This window comes from Haliotis asinina, chromosome 2 (genome assembly GCF_037392515.1).
Source record: "Haliotis asinina isolate JCU_RB_2024 chromosome 2, JCU_Hal_asi_v2, whole genome shotgun sequence".
Taxonomy (NCBI): Eukaryota; Metazoa; Mollusca; class Gastropoda; order Lepetellida; family Haliotidae; genus Haliotis; species Haliotis asinina.
This window is the reverse complement of record NC_090281.1, coordinates 34,847,485-34,859,178: the sequence shown is the minus strand read 5'-3', so window position 1 is coordinate 34,859,178 and position 11,694 is coordinate 34,847,485. Positions and strand designations below refer to the sequence as shown.

The 11,694-nt window shown below is 41.6% G+C and overlaps 1 protein-coding gene across 1 annotated transcript in view; it reads right to left on the bottom strand.

Moving 5' to 3' along the window:
• Positions 1 to 2,851: 2,851 nt before the first annotated feature.
• LOC137273637 (uncharacterized) overlaps positions 2,852 to 11,694 on the bottom strand; it is a 40,212-nt gene continuing 31,369 nt past the window's right edge. The window contains exons 9-17 of the mRNA XM_067806403.1: positions 11,306 to 11,390; positions 10,191 to 10,250; positions 9,029 to 9,205; positions 7,923 to 8,061; positions 7,185 to 7,293; positions 6,591 to 6,663; positions 5,703 to 5,849; positions 4,996 to 5,132; positions 2,852 to 3,159 (exon numbers count right to left, since the gene is read on the bottom strand). Of these exons, the coding sequence (XP_067662504.1) occupies positions 2,925 to 3,159; positions 4,996 to 5,132; positions 5,703 to 5,849; positions 6,591 to 6,663; positions 7,185 to 7,293; positions 7,923 to 8,061; positions 9,029 to 9,205; positions 10,191 to 10,250; positions 11,306 to 11,390 (1,162 nt within the window). The 3' untranslated portion in view covers positions 2,852 to 2,924. The remainder of the gene's footprint in view (positions 3,160 to 4,995; positions 5,133 to 5,702; positions 5,850 to 6,590; positions 6,664 to 7,184; positions 7,294 to 7,922; positions 8,062 to 9,028; positions 9,206 to 10,190; positions 10,251 to 11,305; positions 11,391 to 11,694) is intronic.

Below are 11,694 nucleotides of genomic sequence, written 5' to 3'. Positions count from 1 at the left end.
CGCTGTTGATCCCGGGAGTGTATGTTCAAGACTCTATTATGTACAGACCGCCGTCAGATAGTTGGAATATTGTTGAATGTGGTGTTAAACAACAGAATAATCAAACCTACATGAACGTGTGTACCTGTTCTTACTTTTCATCTGGGGATAAAACAAGCGTTGGTCGAGTGACGTGATTATTTACATAACGCTGCCAGATAGCTGGAGTACCGCTGAGTTAAGCGTTAGACAACGAACAAACACAAAACAACCGCAGCTGTGCATGATATAACATATATCTATGTTTAAGCATCGGAGTACACTACGACTGAGTTGTGAAAAGAACTGTGGCAGGTTTTATACGCTGAGACAGTGAGTCATGATGGTTTTTAGCAATATTCCAGCGATATGGCGGTGGGGAACGATAGAAACGGGCTTCAAACATTGTACTCATGTGTCTGCAGCGAGCGCTTTAACCACTAGACTACCCCGTCGCCCATAGTGGCTAGGACTGGTTCTCAGTGTAGAGGCTAAATCGACAATGACTCACACAGCACACAGAGCTTTTTGTAAAGACCATTTTCACCAAAGACAAGCGTAATGATTACGAAACACCTTCTAAAGTCCAAAGTATTTCCAAGTAGAATCACTTGATTTTTAGCATCTAACAAATCCATCATCGATCACTCGTCCATCGTTTATCTCACTCAAGTGATATAACCTCAGTGAACCCATTGTATATATAAATAAAAAATATACTTTAGAGAGGCATTAGTGAGATGAGAGAAGACCCGTTGACCTGTATCTCAGATGCCCTGTACGTTTAAAACGAACAGCCTCATCGAATAACATTTACGCAGAGTGCTCTCCATTTAGTGTAAATCGATGTCTGATAGTATTTGCTTTCATCGCATGTTAAGTGTCATGTTCGAACAAACGAAGTTCGACCACTTATCATGAGATAATTCAGAAAAAGGAACCACAGTTCTATATCTGTTTGTCAAAACAACTTGTACAGTTAAAGGAGCCTTGCACAGCACGTACTTTTTAATGTCAGCCACGTGTACAGGACAGTATGGTTTAATGGCTCCAAAAAGGAATCTGAAGCCTCGACTATGCTGATCAAATGACGACACCATTTTGACGGGTCACTATGATCAAGTGAGTGAATATAGTTTTAAGCCACATTTAGCTTATTGTCTGGTTTAGCTTATTGTGTCATAAGCTTTTGCTGTGCATAGTAATGTTTTAAATGTGGTGTCTTTTAGGCCTTACGAGGCCCGGTTGTTACATACATATACTTTACCGTTGTATATATTGTGAAACAACATGACACTATGACTATTTTGTGGTTACTATTCCAGCAGTGGTCTTCACAATATGTACTTATGTGGGGAATCGAACACAGGTGTTCGGTGTGACGAGCGAACGCTTTAATCACTAGGCTACTCCACCGCCCACACTATGGTCAAGGGTGCAGCAGATTGTTTTGTCTATTGGTGTCCTGATCTCTTCACTTCACTACAGGTGTACAGGACGGATGCCTCCATGGTTGATGCCAGTGGATCACGAACTGCTGCATGCGAGTATTTCATAGGAATGAATGACACACTGTCAATGACGTTGCATGTGGTGATGCAGATCCGATTCGTTTCTTGATTCGTCAGCTCCGTGCTGGTTCCTGGGTAGTTGGTTGGTTTGATCTTTAACGCCGACGCATTCATCAATACTCCAATATACCAGCAACAACGTCTGAACTAGTCAATCCAGTGATCAACATCACTGACATGGACCTGCGTAACTGGGTTACGCTGATGTGTGTTAACCAAGTCAACGTGCCTGACCACCCGATCCCGTCAGTCGCCTCTTACGACAAGCATGGGCTGCTGAAGACCAGTTCTAGACCGGATGTTCACGGTTTCCCGCTCATGGAGATTTCACTGACGCGGATAACGTTTGAAGACCTCCATCGAATGGGGCTTTTCTTCAACACAGTTGTGATATTACTGCAAGCAATCAATAGTTTGTGACGGCGATGGTCGAGTTCAAGATTCATGCCATGTAAACAATCGATAATTAGAACCATTAAGACTCTCCTGCTATTACCTTATCTGACTGAGGATCAATTCTACCCACGGGTCCTAACGTGGGGAATGTAGAAGGTGTTTTAGATGGGTAACGGCTGGCCTGACCTTGCCAGGCCGATGGCAATTATCATCCTGAAGTGATTTGACAAGGACTCACGAAGTTCGATATTGATACAGAAAAGCCGCATTCAGCAATATTCCAGCAATATGGTGGCGGTCTTTAAATAACGTAGTATGGATCAGACAATCCAGGGATCAAAAGCACGAGAGGATCGATCATGACATCCAAGTCCGCGATCTACGAATCATGGTTATATGTGTCCATGAAGCTAGCATGTATTGTTTGGAAGGTCAGCTCCGGACAAATTGACATTCTCAAAATCACAGCTTAAGTCATGTTTCCATGGAAACAGCAAAACATAAAATTTATATCTGGGCCTAACCCACAAGAGGCATATCTAGGGATCATGGCTGACATGTATACCAATTTTAGTTGAGCTATCACGAAAAGTTTAAGAGATATGCTTCGGACAAAGTGTGGCGGACCGAAGGAACTCGTTTCTATATCTCCCGCAACAGTTAAGTTATGATAAGTCGCTGTGGCGGTGCGGGTTAGGTGCCTAACACTGAGAGTATGGGTTCGACTCCCGGATGGTACTCAACTCAAGAAAGTGTTACCCTACATATAACATATGTAACAATGAAGTTGTTAAAGGTATAAAGGGGACCCGGAATGTCCATGGAGTAAATCGAGTTTAACTCGAGTAAAGTTTAACTCGGACATGTTCAGGCACATCATGTGTGATAAGCATGTATGTTCTTTTATTAAAACACATACACATACAACGCAATAAATGCTTAGTTTGGCCTACATATTCCCCCAAGAAGTGTCAGAGTTGCTCCCCCTGTTATCCCAAGCTGACAGGTGTGGCTTTTGGACGTTCTGTTGACGCTGTACCAGACAGTGACGTTCTCATTGACACCGCCAGTCAAGGTCAAGGTGACATCCTTGTCTATAGATATCTGAGTGAAGCGATGCGGGGATACTGGTACTACCTTAGATGGCACTTCGCCAAGCAGAACAACCTCCTGACTGCAGATAGAAAAAAAATAGTATTAAGCTATTTGGGATTTTGTGTTGTTATATCTTCACAGATTTAAACCCAGGGGGCTAAAGGTATCAATAGTTTTCAAGAAAGTATTTTAAGTTTGAGATGAGATAACTGGAAAATGAACTGTTTTTGGTGCTTAGTCAAGCACTCTTCCATTTCCTTGCAAAGTTTATTTATCAAATTACAACCCAAGAAAGGTGGAAAATAATTGTATTTGAAACAGATAATAATTTGTGTCCAAGGTAATATTAATATTTTTTGTTTGTGTAAATGGAATAACGTTGTAAGTTCTCCAGTCAGATTCATCAGTGTTAGGTTCACGTATGGTTTCCCATTTTTAATTTAAGACTGATTTCTTTTATTTTGACGGGAGCAGATTGATATAAAACAGCTTGCCACCCTTAACAAAATGTAGTAAGGAACTATAGGCAATTTTAATGATAAGTGGTCTGTGTTAAGGGCAGCAAGATAATATTTTTTGTAGATGTTTCACACAACTGATCGTACTTTGATAAGATAAGAAAATGGCACTGAAATGAAATTTAGCTATACATTCATTAAAATCTAAACATTTTCCATTATTAACCAGTAGATATGTAGCTCCCAAGAAGGAGTTGGTTGCAACTGTGTAATGGTCGAGACGATTGTATGTCAGGCCTGCAGAATTACTTGGTGGATTACAACCGTGTGGTACATGGTGTTTCAAAATTTGGTACTTCATATCGATGACGCAGATTTAATTCTCTAGATTGTGGAATGCTGGAACGGGACATTGTCGCCTTCTCAAATACAAGCACAATGAGGTAAAAATGGGCGACACGAGACACAGCGACAATTTTCAAGGTAACAATTTGTCGCATTGTCGCATTGTCACCCTATCTCAGACGTGTCAAAAAGTCTAAGAATTGATTAAAACGCGACAATGCGACAACGCAACATTTGCCTTACTGACAAAATACGTTAGGGATATTGGTATTTTTATTATTGATATTTCATCAATGTGCCAGTGAATATTTATATCATTATTCATGATTTCAAAATTTACATATATCCCTATTTTTTTTTGTCCAGTATATTATTAAAAAACGCGACATGCGACAATGTGACAAATAGGCGAAATGTCGCGTTGTCGCGTTGTTGCGATGTGGTTATTTTTTCACTCATTTGTTGTTTTTGAGAGGGCGACATCGCGACTATGCGACAATGTGACCATAGCCCTTTTCGGATTCCATATTAAATGAATTAAATGTGTCAATTTAAGTCTTGGAGTTCCAGGTCGTGATATTGCTGGTCTGTGACCGGACTCTTTGGCGTGGCGGTTTTAACCAACAATGCTTCACTTGCATTAACCTGTTCCTGTGTGGGAAATAGTTTCGAAATTTTGCTACCCAGTCAGTCTAACTATGCCTGAAAGTTACTACAGCACACAATAATTCTAGCCCGTACACTAGCCCGTAATTTGAATGTAGGAACTGAGCTATATATTACAAAACGGAAAAATAACAACTTTTATCAGGCTGTAGTCTTGCATGATTTAAAAGAGTATAACATACGGGGCAAAATATGTTCAGGATAACGGCTTTTATGTGATTGATATTCTATCAGTGTGTCAATGAGCAGATAGATCATTATTCATAATTTCAAAATCATAATTTCATATATCCCTAATTAGTTTTGTCCAGTATATAACTAAACAAGCCGGAGAGAGAGACGGGGAGAGACTAGCCAGTCGGACCAGTGACTATACATATTTACTGACCCTACTGGAGTTTTAGTAGCCACGGGCTAGCGGACCGGTGGCTATTTCCCACACTAACCTGTTCATGAGGACTGGAGCTATGTAATACAGGCAGTAATGTTGGGTTGAGCAGGCTTGGATCGTTATAGGCTGTGACTCGTTGAAATCCGCGAGCGACGTCCAGGACTGTGGTGTGTACACCTTGCCGTTCTGTAACTGTTCAAATATACAGAAGGGTGGTGAGGTAGTCTAGTGGTTAAAGCGTTCGCTCGTCACGCCGAATTCTAGTTACTATTGCTATCGTACTATGTGTTTCGCACAAACACACAAACACACAAACAAACAAACGAACAAACAAAACAGCGTGTCAGCACACAGTGTCAGTCCCACTAGCGTCCTCGGAAGAGTGAATGAGTATAGTTTTACGCCACATTCAGCAATATCCCAGCAAAATCATGGCGGGAGACACCAGCAATAGACTTTACACATTGTACCCATGTGGGGAATCGAACCCGGGTCTTTGGCGTGACGATAGGCTATCCCACCGCCCTGTCCTCTGACTACACGAAGGTGTTGGTTTAATCTCATTTAATGCCGGCCAGTAAATAACTGACCACAAGTAGCGGTGACTGATATCATGAGCAACGAACCGCATCGTCAAGCAAAACAATCAATTCACGGTACCTAACCACCCGATCCAAGAACTGGACTGTCAGAACCTGCCTGAATTACATCCTAACCTACTGAGCGTTAAGTAGTCTGTAGAGAACCGACGGAGGACGATACCTTGTCTGCAAAAGTGGCTTGAGAAGGTCTCAGGGAGAAGGTGTTTGTTGTCGCTGCTGCCAAGACGATGCCAAAGTAGAAGTCTTGAATGTTGGAATACGTCGTCCACACTTCCCCTACAGGGCCAAGGGTTCCCCCAAGAGCAGACTGAACGAAACAAACAATTAGGAATTATATCTAACATTTTAGGGGATGGTGAGGGAAGCTAGAGTCGGCACAGATACTACTAATTTGTAACACAGATACGTTTCTGTGTACATAAACGTACCTTGGCAAAAAAAACCAACAGAATACAGAAACGTGCCTAAGGAAAATTCCATCCACACTGTGTCGTTTTCTTGATCAGAACTGTCCAACTGTTGTACTAAATGCATTTGATTTCGTTATACAGGATAGGCCAGGATATTCATATAGCGCACATATTCAGGCAGCTAGTGCTTGCTCAAGGCACTGGTATTTCTTTTCTCGGTCATTATATGCCAGTCTCGGCGTTACATCGTATTATCTGTTTCAGCTCCCTGGGGAGAATACAACTCTTGCTGCCACGAGGCTCACTGAGTTTACCGTTGCTCTCTCATCCTAACGAGGTACCCAGTTAACAACTGGGCTGACTGGGGCACATGGTCACAGCACTGTCCAAGTTGACTGCAAGATGCTGTACCCGCAACTAGGTGTATGCATGTGGTCACCATCTGGTCATATACCGACGGATTTGTTGGTTCTTTTAAGTGCACAAGGTTGTGTACGGTGCACTAGGGGTTGTGACAGCAATGAAAGAGTGTGCACGCAAAGCTAAATATAACTTCAAGTTGATATATACTCAACAACTGCATTTCATCGAAAGTTCGATGCACCGTTACAGCACTAGCGATAACGTTGGTGACCAACCTGAAGTATTTGCGCATCAATGGCCATAGCTGGTTTGGATGGTTTCAATATCCTTCCATCTGAGTCACAGCATCTGCAGCAAACATATGATATATATCCTGAGAACTGACATGTGTTCAATTATCAATGTCCCGCTGTTAACAAAGAATATGTTCCCTGGTAACACTCCCATGGAGTGCATGGGTGAATAGTAATGCCCTTGAGAAATAAATGTCTCGTGGCCATCATCGTTTCGTGACAAGCAGCAATAGCAATACAGAACCAATATTGCAATAAATGTACTTTTGATAATCAGGATGTGATCATCACATGGCATTACTTCTATGGTTTGTTGTTAAAACTCGATAATATTCCAGCAATATGGCTGTCGTCTGTGAATAATCGACTCTAGACAAAACAGTCCAGTATTCAACAGCGCAAATATGCGCAATCTGCACCATCTACGCAAATGGGATAAGAAGTCAGACAGCTCAACAATGCATTCCCGTTAGTCGCCTCTTACGACAAGCATCTATTGATGAAAACCAGTTTTAACCCGAATTTTCTCGGGTTTGTAATAAAAACACAAGAATGAAATGCCGGAGCCCCACGTACGTTTCAATCAAGGACACATTCATGCCTGTCACAGAATCCCCGGGCCCAACTGCCGCTGTGCTGAGAGTAGCCACCGTCAGTTGGAGGCCAGGGTTTGGCTCAGACTTGTCTGTAAAATTCAGAATATAAACAGTAATATCTTTGTTCTGTGAGACGTAATATCAGCGGAATATGTTATCAGATCAACGGTTCTTTCGGTTTTTAGGAGTATTTGTTTTCTTGTGTGAGTGTTGTGTGTGTATGTGACTTGTGTGTGTGTGTGTGTGTGTGTGTGTGTGGTTTGTGCATGTGTGTGTGTTTGTGAGTGTGTATGTGTGCATATGTGTGTTTGTATGTTCAAGTGTGAGGTCACATCGTCAGTATTTTAGTGGCTTGTGGACTGTTTCATTTGTATGTTGAATTTAATTAAAGTTCATTCATTTAGACAATAACATGAATAGGTGTCACGCTACTAAACATACTAAACAGAAGATTATGACAAACGGCTGCCAGATGCCAGGACTGATGGAGTTACTGTCGACTGACATCATGTTCAGAATAAGACAACACAAATAAGTTTTGTACTATATTAGTCAGTGACCTTGAATACTTTCTGAGGGTCATCCACTCCACCCTAAGTTGATAATTAACAATGTAAGACGATGAATTCCGTTGTGCAATCTCTGTAGACAGCTGGATCGATAGTACGATACCCACGATATCATGGACTCTGCTTGAACAAGAGGCTAAAGGATTTACTGTAGGAGTTTCCTGGTTGGTTTGTAGTCGTCCAGAATGTGTCCTTAAACGGAGCTAGGCCAATGGCATCTGCAAATATCGACGATATACCGATTTTCCAGTTATCGTTACCGGGACTGTAGTCGTTGCTGGAACGTGCCTGTGTAGAAAGGACAACATCAGTTCACGTGGGGAGTGGTATTGGTATTATGCTGGACCTTGTTCGATTGGAACATGAATAAAACAGCCCATTGTCACCACTTACAATCTGGTCACACCTTGTTGTTGACTGATGGCTAAAAACGGCGAAACCATTCTCTAACCCCTTTACTCTCACTAAAGTCAATAAAAATCACTTGATCTAACGTTGACGTTAAGGCAACGTATACGTAGGTCGTGCACTATTACGGGTACAGTCGCCACTTGTAACAGTGTTATGGATGGTAGGGTAGTCCAGTAGTTAAAGCGTTCGTTAATCACGCAGTAGACGTTCGACTCCCGACATGGGTACAATGTGTGAAGCCCATTCCTGGTGTCCGTATCTCCTGGAATGTTGTTAAAAGCGGCGAAAAACTAAACTCCCTATAACAGTGACTGCACAAGTATAAGCTCTGTATTTTTCTGAACAGCTTCGGTCTCGCGAGGGTTAATCTGCCCAGCTTGACTAATTACAGAACATAATGTTCATTTGAGCGTTCATAACACAATCATGTGTACTGACATTTCTTCGTTCACTTAGGAAGTAGTTTTTTAAACGAAATATCTGTCCATCGAAACAAACAATTCTCCATCACATTACATCACTGATGCACGGTTCAGTGGACATTGCATGTGTCTAAGCGGTAAGAAAATAAAACCTACGAAATAATCCCAGCTCTTCTGATATCTATGGGGCAGTTCCGTGCTTTATTTAACAGTCACTGATGAAGACACAGCAACGTTAAGAACTGCTTCACTTAATAATGAATTCTTCTAAACATGTAGCAATGTTGAGGGGCTGTGGGGTAGTCTAGTGGATAAAGCATTGGCTCGTCGAACCAATGAGCCGGGTAAAACCTGGTGTCCTCTGACGTGATATTACTGGAATATTGCTAAAACTAATTTCAAGTAATGATTAATACTGTTACCATAGTGACTGCTGGAATCTCCAGACTCTGCAAGGCTTCTCTGGAATATGACATGCAGTACATGATGTTGATTCCATTCTTCCTGGCAGACTGACCCATAAGCATCAGCCAATCGCGTCCAACGCTGATGTTGGTGAGGAAGGCGTTCATACCATTGAACTCGTCGTTCAGCCAATCCTTATAATGAAAGAAAAGCATGACTAAGTATAAAACATTTATCGATTGTTATAGAAATATCATAGGTTGGCATGAAAAGTACCAAAGTATAGTTTGAGTGACAATTGTTTCGGTCCCGGCAATGGCCTTCATTATTTATCATTATTTTAATATTGGATAAGTGAAATCGAATAAATGGCAATTAAGTAAACCTTTCTCACGGTCCCTACAGACGCGTCGCGCCCCTCAAAATAATGAGTAAGAGAGTTTAATTTTACGCCGCACTCAGCAATATTCCAGCTTTATGGCGGCGATCTGTAAATAATCGAGTCTGGGTCAGATAATCTAGTGATGAGCAGCATGAGCATCAATCTGCGCAATTGGGAATCGATGACGTGTGTCAGCCGAGTCAACCAGTCTGCTCACTGGATCCCGTTAGTCGCCTCTTACGACAATCAGGGGTTTACTGAAGATCAGTTCTAACCCGGACCTTCACGGGTACCCTCCAAATACAGGAGTTAACATCCATAAATTCTTGCCTTTATAATCATCAGTGTTAAAATGCAATGGCTCTATGGTCTGTTTGTTTGTTCGCTGTTCAACACCCCAGTTTTCCATCTATGTGGCGGCGATCTGTAAATAGTCGAGTCTAGACCTGGCAATCCAGTGATCAACAGCATGAGCATCGATGTACGCAGCTGCTTCCGTTTGTCGTCTCTTACTGTAAGCATGGGTTGCTGAAGGCCAATTCTAACCCGGATCTCCATGGGTCGTCGGATAATAAGCCTATGCCAAGTCACAATGGGTTATCCCGTCAGATAATATGCCTATGCCAAGTCACAATGGGTTCTCCTGTCCGGTCGTCTGTCTGGTATGCGACAATACTTATTATTTGCAATCACTTACTTGTTCGTACAAAATAAGACCCCATTTCCGAGCATTTGAGAAAAGGTAATCCGGTCGTCTGTCTGGTATGCGACAATACTTATTATTTGCAATCACTTACTTGTTCGTACAAAATAAGACCCCATTTCCGAGCATTTGAGAAAAGGTAATCCCAGAAATGCTACAACAGAAGAAGAAAAGAAACAACACTGCATCAGCTATTTATCTAACTATGAAAGATTCAAGCATGTTGTTTGCTTGTTGTTTAACGTCGCCCTCAGCAATGTTGCAGCTATACTACCCATTAAATGTTTATACTCACTAGCTTAAATGCAGCCACTTGATTCACTCAGCTGTTCTAAACTATATTGTGCAAAATAGTCCATATTGTTTAAAGGTACTGTTTACACATGAAATGATGTATTGTAAAACACATTCGTAAAGTTGGAAGGTTTTATGTCATGAGTGCAACAAGTGATGAAACTATAACAGAAACTGTCGAATTTGAAGGAAACTTTACATAAAAACGCAGCAGTTCGCGATATTTTCCCATGGTTTTAGCATATATAGAAACGCACACAACATATAGTGAGTGCTTTAAGTGAATCTAAACTTTTGATCGGTAGTATACGGCGTATGTAAATAATGGATTCTGGGCGAGAAAATAATGTAACCAATAGTAGAAGCGTTGTACCTGGAATAGGATGACACACATCAGTCAGCGAGTCTGACCACCCGGTCCCGTTAGCTGCAACTTACGATAATCATGGATCGCTGAAGACAAATTCTTACATGGATCTTTACAGGTATGCAGTGATAAGATAAGATGTTATAAGATAAGATAAGGTAAGACGAACAATCAGCAACATTCCAGCTTTATGACAGAGGTCTGTAGTATTCGACTGTGGATCAGATAATCCAGTGACAAAGATGGCAATGGGATATTGTGGCATACATTATCAAATCTGTACGGTAGTTCAAAACGTTGCTATTGCTGAAGACATATTCCCACCTGGATCTTGACGGGTTCGTGAAGTTAAATACAGAAAGTATCGTCAAGAGCTATGACTGGCCTGGATATTCTTATCCATAACAAAAAACAACGAGCTGGAATCTAGATGTTTTTATGTGCGTCATTATTTGTTTACGAAACAGTACAGAAAGGCGATTTGCTGATGACCCACGTTGGTCTTGAGTTGGAATCAGATTCTCAACACGACCACACACGTACTTTACCTCTGACATCGGTACAGCTTTTACAATTTCGACAATAAAGTCAAACTGTCCTCCATTTTGTTTGGCATAGGTTGTGTCGCTTGCCCTGGATAGAGACGGTTTATCAGTGTACAATACGCCAATGAATTGTAGAGAGGGGAAAGGAGTAATTTGTTTGTTCGTCACATTGAACTAAGCAAGATTTCAGCTATATGATGGCGGTTTGTAAATAATCGCGACTGGAACAGACAATCCAGTGATCAACAACAAAACTGCCATACATGACAATGCATGTACCATATCGTCTAGTCAGACCGCCCAGTTGGGGGTAGGGTAGCCTTGTGTTAAAGAGTTCACCAGTCACGCCGAAAACCTGGGTTCGATTCCCTACATGGGTACAGTGTGTGAAG